General features: G+C 35.7%; 1 protein-coding gene across 2 annotated transcripts in view; it reads right to left on the bottom strand.

The window, feature by feature from the left end:
• LRPPRC (leucine rich pentatricopeptide repeat containing) overlaps positions 1-13438 on the bottom strand; it is a 93741-nt gene that overhangs the window by 18952 nt on the left and 61351 nt on the right. For both annotated transcript variants that reach the window (XM_087776099.1, XM_087776098.1), the window contains exons 26-30: positions 10080-10148; positions 9729-9819; positions 6258-6400; positions 6064-6151; positions 1230-1353 (exon numbers count right to left, since the gene is read on the bottom strand). In XM_087776099.1, the coding sequence (XP_087632225.1) occupies positions 1230-1353; positions 6064-6151; positions 6258-6400; positions 9729-9819; positions 10080-10148 (515 nt within the window). The remainder of the gene's footprint in view (positions 1-1229; positions 1354-6063; positions 6152-6257; positions 6401-9728; positions 9820-10079; positions 10149-13438) is intronic.

Here is a 13438-nt window from a genome sequence, read left to right on the forward strand (position 1 = left end):
AAGAATCTTTCAATACATCTTTCGATACCTTAATATGTTCTGCGAATGTTTAGCAAACTATTTAAATTTTACCAACATTCTTTGTACTTCTAAAACATGTCCTTTCCATCTTCTGTTTACAAAGATTTATCAGTTACTTCCATTTCAGGGAGCTTAATTTCATAAACTCTCTTAGTTTTCCCTTGATATAAGCCATATATCCGTCAAGCAGAAACAGTCCTTATCATAAAGCCCCGTTACTGAGCCCTATTTGAAAAAACATTATTTGTTCTTCTAAATGCAGAACTCAAACTACTTTTTCAATGAGACATATTTCTTCAGTCTAAACACTTTTAAAGAAAACATGAAAATAATAAACATCATCTTACACTGTACTGTTCCTGGACATCAAAAACTAAGCTGACTCTAAAAATTATTAGACTTTTATAGTGCCCCTATGCATCATGTAAGTTACCTACAGGCACTTTGAAATTCACTGTATTCAGTCAGAGAACACACTTGATGATGACTGTTCTTGTTTTAGCTGAAGAAACTGAAAGACCTAAATTACTTCAATTTTTATTCTTCTTACCTCTACATCGATGAGTAGTAACACTTTTACTTTGAAGCCTATAATCTGACCAGAACACACATTACATGTAATAATTAAAGCAAGAGGTACCATACAACTCACTAAAGGTTAATTCGATTCTGGTGATTCTAATAATACATGACAGCAGGTTGGATTTATTTCACAAGTGTAAGACTTGGAGCTAAGGTTTACGGTCATCTCTTAGCCACTGGCATCACAGTCAAATGTACCATTTTGCATTTGGCAGGCAGCCAGCTGCGAGGGAGTGTGGGTAGGGTAGGACAGCAGCAGGGATGGGCATCGAGGGGAAGGCTCGCGGGCAGTTAAGTGAAGGAATCTTGTCTGTTTGGATATTGCTTTAAAGAGGAAAAGGCAGACTGCCAGAAGGGTAGACTTTCAATTCTGATGCCAAGTACATTTGTTGATACTGTTAGTTGAAATGAGTTATTAGCAATATATACTGTCACTCTAGTACCTTTTCAATATATGGCATATCACCCTACGAAACACTGGCGTTTTTCTTACCATAACTCCTAAGTACCAGTCATGACCTGTTTTCCCACTGAAAAGATAAGGACTTACCTGAAAATGATCCAGAAATTATGTTAAAACAACCCCCCCACCCAATTAAAATCCCTCAAACACAGAAAAGCCTTACATGTGTTTCACTTCGATGGCTTCTTCAAGACAATTTTGTGTTAACAATGCTTTTATAAGGGTGTCATAAGAACGATAATGAAACTTGTTCTTCCCTTGCATTTTCAGGAAAATATTGTAGGCCTCTGAAAAAGAAAAAAAAAGCGCCAAAATGAAACGTCATATTGCAATGATGTTGATCATCGAAAGAAATCACCTATTCATTGAAAAGGTCCATCTTAAATCTATTTATCCTTTGCTCGCATCTTTGAGCCCAATGGTGCTGGTCACAGCTTGTTCAAAACTGCTTGTATACAACAATCAACTGACACATACCTCCACAGAACAAGAACTTTGCTACTGGTGTTTTTCTATATGTGGCTGTTGCTTAAATACCAACACAGCTGGTTAGAAGGGGAAGACTCAGGATTTTTAAAGCAACACCTAATTCTGGAGTATATAGCTACAGTGTCTGGTGCATGATCACAACAGCGTTTAACAAATAATATAGGAGGTGACTCCAATATGGGGAGATCAAATTATTTGGCTATGACAAGATTTATACAAAACATACAATTTACAAATATACAGATATTTAACAAGTAAACTACGCTGCATTTGTTTGACTGATTAACAGTTTTATTTCATGCATTCACAATAACTGTCAGTGTATGAAAAGATGTTACCAAAAAGGGGGAAAAAAATGATAAGCACACTTTTCAGTCATTTATTTTTCTGAAACAAGATTATGCAGCTATAAACATGCAGCTAAAACTGCTATCCAGGCTGTAACATATGTTAGAAAGCTGTGTTAAGAACCACAAACGATCTTACATCTAAACTGTGACTGCATGTTCCACTTACTGAAACTCAAAAAATAATCCCTTTGCTAATTCAAATCATAGCAACAATAACGTTTAAAACTTTTCACAAATACTTGAGACTATCACTACAAATTTCACAGCTAAGCGTTAAGTTCTTTTCTTATACTTTGAAAGTAAAGATGAAGACAACTCATTTGAATCTTGCTGTCCCAAGAAGCATCACACTAATAGCACTTACTACAGTGTGCGGCAGAATTTTAAGCTGGCATTCCCCAAACCAAAACTGTTGGTGTGCCTTTTGGTTTGAATCTTAAACTTCTTCAACCAAAGAGCATACATAAAAACCTCCTGAAATGTAGGCACAAAAATGACTATGCATAAAATTTATTATTTACAACACACAAACTCTTACACTCAGTTAGTAATTAGAATTAACATTGCCATCCATAATCTACTTTGGACACTGGGAGCTATATTGAATATATATATATGAACAGAGATAAAGGATATCACAGTAAAAATTAAATCCACTTCTGTGTACATGAGTTTCATATATGAGAGAGAGACACGAGGGGATGGAGAGAGAATATGACTGATGTCTGACATTACAATAGTGATTGCATTGTCAACCAAAAGACCAGTAGAACAACAACAGGATGACACAGGTCTTGAAATCCTCTACCATGTCTACTTATAGGTCTGAGGTTAAGGTTTGGCCTCTGGCAATGTGCTGAACTCTTGCCTGCTCAGATGCTGAACACCAGCGTCCATAGAGTGTTCACACTTAAATTCAGGGGAAAGACATTTTTTCTTCCACTTTTCTGAAATCTGAGATACCAGTAGACTAGCAATCACATTCAACATTGTTGAAACAAAACCCCTTTCACTGGTATAATCTATTACAAGTGTAACTCATTATTTCATTAACAAAAATGTAGCTGACTGCTGATATGTTTGTTCTTTCTGCTCATGAAAGCCTGTTTAAATTCTGGTTTTTAAAGCCAAAAACTCTATGTTCGGAGACTCCTACAAAAGCTTCAGACTGAACTAGGATTTCACCCTGTGTTTGAATATTGCTTTCCATTGGTTGGGTACTGAAATGGACCTTGCCACCAGTGGACATGATGTCAAGCATATGTTATCATCAATTATCACAGTCCACAAAATAGAAGATCTATTTCTACAAGGAAATATATTTAAATCTTTTTTGTAATGACTAGTTCAATGAAGAACTAAAAATCTTTTTATTAGTTTTGTTTTCCTGTTCTAGGATGTTTTGTTCTGTATCTCAGTCCTGATCTCAGAATGATTATCCTATTCAGATTATTTTCTCAACTGTATTTTGCATCAGTGCAAGTAGCATACGTCGGTGAGTTCTGAATTGAGACGTATGCCTGATTGATTGGGTATTATCAGCTTATTACTTCTTCATATGGCATCTAAAATTACTAAAGTATATTAGCATTCAAAAGAGAAAGTTCTTGGTTTCAAAATCATATTGTGTTATATATACTAGCTATTTCAAGTAGAAAGATTTGTTAGAAAAGTGACAACTTGCCAACAAAGTCTCAGTTCTCAAGACAGTCAAATTTGTTTCAGCAATTGCAACTGTTTGGGATATGTGTAACATGATCCCCTAGAGTCAAGTTCTCACACTGAGGAATCAAGATAAAAATTAAAATATGACTTTGCATAAATCAAGCACTTCAGAGAACAGATTTTCAAAACACCTCCATGTCAGAGCTGATACATTCATGAAATTAGTTACATAACTAGATTAAGTTCATCTTTTTCCTATCAAAAAGGTGATGTTGATAAAAAGTTATATTCTGCCCTATTACATTCACATCAAAATTACATTATACAGTTATATCAAAGTGACAACTTTGTCTTAAAAAAAAACCAACCAACCAAACAAACAAACTCTAAAAACTAAGAGAACTGTTTCCAAACAAGAGAGGAACTGTTTCCCAACATTTGTCTTTTTTCCCTTAATTCCCAATAGCTCTAGACCACCTCCTCTCAAATACTGCAGCTTTAAATAAAGATATGCAGGAATAATTTACTGATAAATTCAAATGTCATCATAGACTGTTAGCAGTTACATTTTATATTTTTGTTTTAAACTAGCCTCCCTGCAAGGTCCAAGGCATAATTAGTTTCCCCCTGCTCTCCACTTGACCATTTATGATCTCAAAAGCACAGGACACTTCTAGGAATAATGTTATAATATGCATTCCATTAATTTTGCGTGGTTTTCAGTGAAAATATTTCTGCGTTTCTCATTTTCTTTTGATTCCCAAAATTTACCAGCATGAAGAATTTCCTGAAAACATTAACTTTATGTCTGCCATAATACACAATTCTTAAATTCATACAAATAACACAAGATTGCACTTCTACATACAGAATATCCAGACTCCACTTTAGACTTCTAATGAGTGCTTCTGTGACTCAATAACTCTATAGGGTCATTTCACTAACAACAGAAGTTAACTGTGTGAATGACTGATACATTCTTCTTTTGAAAACTCAAAGCTTAAAAAATCTGTGTGTTCAACCTGTAAAATATACTGATAACACTCAGAGAAGAAAATAAGTAGGTATCTTTGTATTTATAAATCTTCCTCATTCAGCAAAATTAATTTTTTTAAACCTATTTAATTCTATTTTCTAATCTGCTTTCAAGTGAGATACCTAGTTATTTGTCATAGTATAGGCGAAGAAAATAAGGATTTCCAGAATATTCAAATGCTCTGAACCTTGGCAAATGCTAGAAATGGACTGATCTCCTCTCTGCCTTGAAAGGTCCAGTAATGCTAGTCCTGACTGTCACCCTGCTTTGGGATGAGAAAACTAGGAATGGATTTCCAATGATTTACATACAGACTGAGCCACGGGAACCGCACTGAAGTACACTCCTCCTTTCTATATACAAAGGCAAATACCCATGCATAAGTTAATTCTGGTTTTATCCGAGGCAGGGAAGTTTGCACAGAAGAGCTATTAATTTTTTGTGGCAGAACTGATCTGAAGTGATCTTTCAATAAGACCATTTTGTTTGTGGGGTGGCACCCCCGGGAACAGGGGTTTGGAAACAGTGAACTGTGGGGACACACGTTTTGATCTTTTGTTTATAGTCTGTGTATTTCTTTGGGGGAGGAACAACAGGAGGAAAAGTTTGCAACTTCTACAGAGAAACATGGACAACTTTAATCTTAGTTGTAAAGAAGCTTAAAGACACTGTGCAACACATTGAATCCTCCCTTCGAATAGAAATAAATAGCCTTGCAACATCATCAAATAGAAAAGACTAACAGATAAAAGCCAGATAAGAAGAAAGCAATGATTATCTCCATAACATACTCCCATCTCGTTTAATCTCATCTATTTAATTTCTTTGCCAAATCTATACCTTAAATAAGGTACCTGATGTATACTTTGGAACCATCTCTCATCTTATTATTAAGACATGAACAGCAGGGACAAATACAAAATCTCTGAACAACTTCTTTTAATAGGTAATTACCTTCCCATAAACATGTCACAGCTATTTCACTTGATATTAATCTGTCTTCTCACTACACTTCTCATGTCTCACACCATAAAACTTGTGCCTAAACAGCTAGATTTTCGGGGAATCATAAAAATGGTATTTTTAGCATCAATCCTGTACATAAATTTCATTTCTGGGGTTTAATGGATACATTTGAAAATCTAGAACATGGTGTTAGCCCAAGTGAACTACAGACCAGCAATACTTCAGTAATTTTAAAACTGGCAACTTCACCGCAGACTGGCTTTCAAACAGGCATTTAAAAGTCAGCATTTCCAATGACATTTTAAATATTTAGCATATCCTTCTCATATCAACTTCTGAAGCAGAACATTGGCAGGTAACATTATCATGTACCTTTCCTAACATACTAGCAAACCAACAAAAAGCAGGAGCAAGCATCCATTGCTCTGTTGTTAATCAACATCTTAAAATTAATGCTGAAGGGGGAAAAAACTCAGTGGGTTTCAGTTTACCTTTTGCATTGTTTTTCTTGCAAAGCATCCTTATTTTTCTTTCCTCCACATTAGAAGCACTTAAACTTCTGGTATCTTCGTGTCTAACCTTTAAAATAACAAACAAGTTACTGTAATGCTATCTATTAACATTTTTCAATGAAAAGAAACATATTCAAAGTTGTTGTTAGCTAGAAAAGTTAAACTCTAATTACCTTCGGTACCTCAAATGGAACCACCTGACCATTTTTCTCAAGTATATCAGCCAGTAAGGTTAGTGTTTTCTCACGAGGAACAACATTTTCTTCTTGAATTTTAGTCCAAACAGCTTCAGCCTTTCCCCAGTCACCATTGTTATCTGAAACAAAAGTCAAATCTTCAGCTAAAAGCACATTTAGAGCATACATACATATCTAAAGCGATTCAAAAGAGGTATCTTTGGAAAATAATTCATCAGTTAATCATGTACTTCTGCTTTGTATGATCATCAACTTGCAAAGTTCTAAACTACTTTTAATACACGGAGGACACCAGAAGATGCAAACAGAAAAAAAACGAAAAGGGTTGTAGGAATTTTCAAGTGAATGAGAAATCAACTAAAAAATATTGCAGAAGTGTTCCTCCTAGGTCATCAGTTCTAATAGTCTTGATTGTTAATTGTAAAAAGAATGACAAAAATTTCTAAATTATTACAAAACATTAACACTAAGGTACCACTTCGAAGTTCTATTCTGAAATTCTTGAAATGAAATCCTCTGGTTATGGTGCTACTGAGTTAGAGCATCTACATCACAGAAGTTTACCACCTCCCAGTCAAAGAAGTGTTCTAGGCCTTCAGACTCTCATTTTGCTAAGAGAAAAAATGCGTATCTGAAGACTGTAAAAGGTAAGTTTTCTGAAAGAGCAAAACTTAATAAATTGCTACCAAATTCACAGAATAATTCAACTGTTTTCAACGAGAATAGCAATTTATATATGCACCACTGTCCAAAACTGCAAATAGAAAGCTGGACTTGTGAAAGAAAACAGTTAATTACTATTTAACTACACACAGCAGGCGGTTTCCTGTGTCTCCTATCATAAGGCACCAGAACAGCATTGACTTCTGCTTGTAGGTCCTATTCACAGCTACCTAACCCCAACATCTGCTAGCTTTAATCTGTCCGTTCCATGGTTTAATTCAGAATCCCAGAAATGAAGAGATGTAAGGCAAGGCAGCAGAGTCAGAAGGCAGATGATGGAATGAATCGTTCACACAGCAATCTCAGCTTGTAACAGCAACTCTTCAGCTACTCTTGCACTATTCAGTTAAGAAACTTCAGCTGTTTCATAGCTCAGGCTCCACTAAGTCATAACACAAGGAAAAGCTGGAGCAGTCACCTGGAAGCAGAGTGACACACTTGGATATTCGCTGGAATTGTTATGAAGTTGATGTTTCAAAGCAGCATATGCTGCTTTGCAAACAATACTGCAATGCAACACTGAAACGTTACAGTGCAATGTTCTCTTTCCAGAAGCAGCATGGGTTTAGGAAAACACGTGGATACGTAACTGGGCTGGTTCAAGGTCCAAGCCCACTTTCAACAAGGTTTTGGCATCACTTCAGCTTTTTAGAAGAGGCAGCAAACTTGGGTAACTACCCTAAGTCAAATAAAATGATTGGTTTTAAGGACTAAATACTGCAAATAACATTTTAAAGCAGATTATTATGGCAGTTAGAGTAGGACAGAGAACGTCTTCACACTTTTTCATGTGTTTGTCCCTATGTTTGACACTTGTGAGGCCATATCTAGAGGACTGTGTCCAGTTTTAGGCTCCAAAACACTAAAAGATATGCTAGCAACTGGAGCAAATTCAGCCATCAAGACAGACAAGGGGCTGGAGCAGATGAACAAAAGAGGAAGTCGAAGAAGAAGAGTTTTGGGCAGCCTGAAGAAAAGCGGGCTAACAGGGGATCCAATTGCTTTCTTCAACTACCTAATTGACAGTTACAGAGAAGAGCGAGCCAGTCTCTCCTTGGAAGTGCATAGCAAAGGATGATCAAAGCCTGGAACAGGTTCCCCAGGAAGGCTGTTTGATTTCAACCGTTGGAGGCACTCAAAACTTTACTAGACAAGGCCATGATCTGATCTAACTTTGAAGATGGGAAAGGGCTAGGCCTGAGGCTCCTTCCAGCATAAATTATTCTCTGATTCTACAAATCCAAATGCATTGTTTTCAACATTTGATCACAGCTTGGACGAGATGGTAGATTCTTTTTTTATATGGTTAAAATAGATCTGAAGTTATGGCATAGGTACACGATGTCAACTCTCTATTGTACTTGTGCGTGGGGCAGTACTGACAGATAATCTAAAATGGTTGCAAGCAGGAATGTGCATGGTTTTTGTCTTTTAAGGTGACAGAAACCCATAAACGTTTTCCACTTCTTTGAATAGATGGAATTGGTTTTGTCTTTTGGAAGAAGACCGAAGATTTTGCATGACAGAATTTGATAAATTCTATCTTCTTAGATTCTCTTTGTAGCAGGCACACTGTCAGACTTAGTCACTGCCAGAGGTGAACAGGATGAGTGGAGGAATAGGAAGACTCCCTCCTTGTTGAGACAAGATTGCTTTTCAGGCCTACTTGATTTTTGATGGTGAACCATTATAGGCAAAGCCAGAATTGGGTAACACTACAGTTTGGTTTTGAAGCTTTCTGAGGCTGTTCAGGAAATTAAAAGGAAAAAAGTTCTCAAGGGGTCTCTGGTCATTTTTTTTGTGGAAGTACTCATCTCTTCTGCTTGTGGAAGTGCAATGGGGAAGAAGCCTCTCTCATTACCATATGAAAAGAAAAAGGGGGTTCAAATAATATTTTATTTAGCATTAAAACATTGCTAGTTCTAGTCTAAATACACATGGGGAACAGCCTAAAATTACTTCAAGCTCAAATGCAAGTTTTCCCATGACCAAATGTATCAAATTACTGTAATGGCTCATTAATATATATACACATTACCAAAGTACATAGCAATCCCCGTAATGGGCTTTTTTATGTCCCAATTTACTATTTAGTTTTCCATATCCAATCTTAACACAAAATGTTTTATCAAGACTTTAAAATAATTAGAACTAAAGTTTCCAAAATGTTTGTTATGTATAATACAGTACAATACACTAAACAACAAAACCAGCACAGACTGAAAAAAATAGAAAAGAAGAAATGAAAAACACTACAGATACATCCTACACTAAGTGCAGCATAGAAACAAACTTTCAATTTTAAAAACTGTTCCATTCCTATAAATGATGCAAAAGTTAGGTTGTGGCTGGTGAAGAATAGATAGATTAAAAAAAAAAAAGCACCTTTCAGAACCAGATCCGATTACAGGAGACTCCAGTTCTTTATCAGTTACGGAAATAAAACAAATGCGCAGTTTTTCTTCTTTAAGCATATTAAAACCAAAACAGAGTAAACTTTCAAATTAGGACACAAGACAACAGCATGGATTGGAAGACTTGTACTATATAAGCTCTACGTAAGTGTTGAGGTCTGCAGGTAAAAAAACCCTGTACTCTCTCCCCCGCAAGATGCCAGGCTAATTGCCTATTAGGATAAAACTCCTCTCAATTCAGGGTTATTTCCTATCTCCAGCCACGAAAGAAAACAGGTTACAACATGAAAAAGATCACAAGCTCACTTACCACACAGTTGAAGCAGGTAGTAGTACATCTCATCTCTATCACATTCAAACAGATTTTGAGTTAATTCTACCAAATGTTCCAAAGTCTCCATCTTTAAAAAGAAAGAACATAGTTATACCTCAGCCAAAAAATTATTTTTCTATATATGTGCACTTACATACTGTGTGCATTCAGCTAAAATAATATTTCTGTTTAAGTATACACCAGCACTTACACAGAGCATTAAGTTCACCTCATCAGCCTGTCACACATCCTTTCACAAACATAAAAATCAAGCAATGAAATATTTCAAAACAATTTTTCTTGGAATATAATGACAGTTACATAGAAGACACCATACGAGCCACATACCTGATTATTCGATATACACTTTTTTGCAAACCACTGCAACCTTCCAGAGTGCGCTCTCAAGCCAGGAGTCTGTAAAATATTTCCAGAAGAAGAAACACATTACTTCAGGTAGAACATTCTAAGGAAAAGTAAACATAGTACATGTACTCATAACAAAAGCTCATAGTATTTGTTTGTTTTTTGAAACATGAATGAGACTACAAGCTCACAAATAATCAAGTTAGATTGCATTTATGAGAGACTTAAAAATTGCAGTCATTTTATGCAAGACATTTTCCTTTTTGGTTGAATACTACTGAGAGAGTAGATTTAAAATACTCTTCAGATAAACTGAAATGTTAAATCATTTCTATCACCACAGTAATAGAGTATTATTGCTATTACCCATGGTAATCATTTGTATTACTCACAGTAAAAGAATTACACCAATTGTTTCCAAACTGTCTTCACAATGAAATGTTTGTATTCAACACCGCTGCGATGTCTTAGCAACTAGAAAACCATGCCTCTCCACCACACCACCACCATTAGGTACCCCTAACTATTAATACCTAAAAACAATAGTGTTTTTGTTGACTTCTCTTGCTCACTAAGACAAACAGGAATTTACAGAGCAGTAACTGTTACAACTGTTAACACGCTGCCAATGCAGATGCCAGGTATACTCAGTATAAGGCAATTCTTATCCCAGAACAGAGCAAAGGCTTACTCTTAAGTGCGTGTACACTGGGGAACTGACACATAATAGTTAATATGCCATAGTTCTTTCCGTTATTAATTTTCCCAGGTTTGATAAGCCTTTGCTTATTCGTTCCTTTGTTGTTTCGAGTGGACTACAGCTGTAGAATACACATTCTCAAAAAGGTTTCAATCCTTGGAAACTCTATCTGGTATAGACTACCACATTGTGTCTTCTCAGCACCACAGACCATAACCAAAATATCGGTTTCTCCACTTAAATTCTTAAATAAACATAAAACTTGAATAAAATTCAAAGTTCTTAAAGAAACATATGACAGGCATGCCAGTACTTATGTCCAACTTATCTAAAAAAAAGATACAAAACTGTGTGCAAAGCATCCATCATTTTCACCTCTAACCCCTCCCCCCATAGAGCACTTGAATTTACTTTCTTTATACTCTCTTGTTGTAGCACAAGGATTTAGCACAGAGAAGACTCTGCTTTCATTTCAGGTGTCCAGATTCACATTAATATAGCTCAAAGTGATTCCGAGGAAATGTCTGTTCATCCCTACAGAGACACATGTGTTTTGACTCTTCAAGGCTTTTAGCTGTTAATATCATAAAGAAGTCTCTACTGTTTAAACATGAAGTGCGACTTTGAAAAATTTGAACACCACATAAAATGTAAGAGGTATTTTGAATAAAAAGTTGTGAAAAATATTGAGTCTCATTTCCAAAGCAGTGGAAACAATTACCATTGGAAAAGTCAATTTACCTTCTGTCTTTTTAACACAGATAATTTCCTTTTCCCGTATTCTCCAAAAGCAGAATTATTACCATTACATCTTTCTAAAACAATTCTGCATACACCAGAAAACCAGCATGCAAAACTTCACTCAAAAATGTTAAAATTTGCTGAAGTTATAAGAAACCATGTTCTGCAGAGTATATGTTAGGCCATGCAATCCCGCCAACCGTCTAAACCATTTTAAGCCATCATTGTAAGGTTTTTAAAAAATAGGATGCTAACCCCCCCAGTTCTTCAACATGTATCATCTATGTATTTAACGGTACTATAAAAATAATCTCAACCCAAGAGGTTAGAGAAAAATAGTGGCTTCTCAAGTATTCAAAAATGGTATACATTAAACAGTTTTGCTTTTTACTTGCTTTTTGTCTGATTAGGTTTATTCCCCAGTTATTTATGTTTATAGGTACCTGTTCAGCATTTTTTTAAGAGCCACCAAGCAGTTTCACATAAAATATGCAGAAAACTAAGTCAAGAATTAACATCTTACACAACAGGCTCTTGAAAATGAAAAAGAAAAAAAGTATGCTGCCTGCATTTGTAGCTAATCCTCTTTAGGACATGGTAAAATTCAAATGCTGAATTCACTTACAACTTCCAATATCATTGCTGATCCGAATGCCAATGAACTCAACAGCTCCAAAGCTACAAACTTTTTATAGTAAATCCTTTCCTGTTCAGAAATGATTGATGCGTCTGTCACTACAAGGACAGCTGAGTTATACAACAGATATCCTTGTGTTTCATTTTGAAATTGAGAAGTGTTTTCACATACTGCAGGTCTCAATCATCAAAAGAACATCTAGGTCAGATTAACTAAATCTCCAGGGCTTGCCTGATAGTCCATATTTGTAGCTTATCCCTTACCATCTTGGGGAATTTTAAACATTGTATTTAGCAGGAAGCAGACTTTCTACAATACAGCAGACTAAAATACAGAATAAAAAAAATGCAAGGAATTAAGAAAAAAAACAGTAAAAACCAGTTACTCTAATTACTCTTCCAAATTCCCATTTAAAATTTTGATCTTGCTTGTTTCAGTGGACAAAAAAATGTCTATTTTTATTTATTATTTTTATTTTGGTGTCCCCCCCCCCCATTTTTAGGGCATTCACTGCTTTAAAGAATGAAACCACTATTGAGAGTCTCAAGCAATTCATACAGCATGTATACTAAACATGGAGGTTTTCTGGCTTTTAAATTCTCTTAGAATATAAAACAGCTGTAGCGTACCAGACCAAAGGTTCACCTAACTTTTTATCCTCTTCCCAATGGTGCCTGTGGAAGAATATAAAATGACAGAAAACCCAGCAATACTTCCCCCTTAGTGCTCTTTGACTCTCAAATACTTGAGGTTCAGTGGGTCACACTGTTTCTAGCAAGCGATTTCTCTTCCATGAGCTTTTCTGGTTGCCCCTGGAACCCCACAAGATTTATCATTCATAAGATCCTTTAGCAAAGGGTTGCCTCAATTACCTTCTGCAAAAAACCACCAAAATACTACTATTTTTTGTTTATTTTCAGCCTAGCTTCTACCAGCTTCATTTGAAGTCCCTAGATTTTGTACTGGAAGGCAATGCACAAGTGATTTCTTTATCCTCTCCATTTCATATTAATTTCATGAGTTGTATAGATAGTAATTCCCTGTTTCACTGTTTCTTTTCCAGACTAAGCAGAACTCACCTAGTCATATCTCCTATAGAAACTATTCCATACTTTTGATCACCTTTGTTACTATCTTTGAGGCTCAGCATTCAACCCTACACTAATTTACCTATTGATTCTATACCTTCATATTCTATACCTTCTTTAGAAGAACTTTTCCCAAGCAGCACTCAAAAATCATGTGAATGCAACAATCCTAACA

This window comes from Nipponia nippon, unplaced genomic scaffold, assembly GCF_047370975.1.
Source record: "Nipponia nippon isolate SJK-2023a ecotype South Korea unplaced genomic scaffold, ASM4737097v1 scaffold_4, whole genome shotgun sequence".
Taxonomy (NCBI): domain Eukaryota; kingdom Metazoa; phylum Chordata; class Aves; order Pelecaniformes; family Threskiornithidae; genus Nipponia; species Nipponia nippon.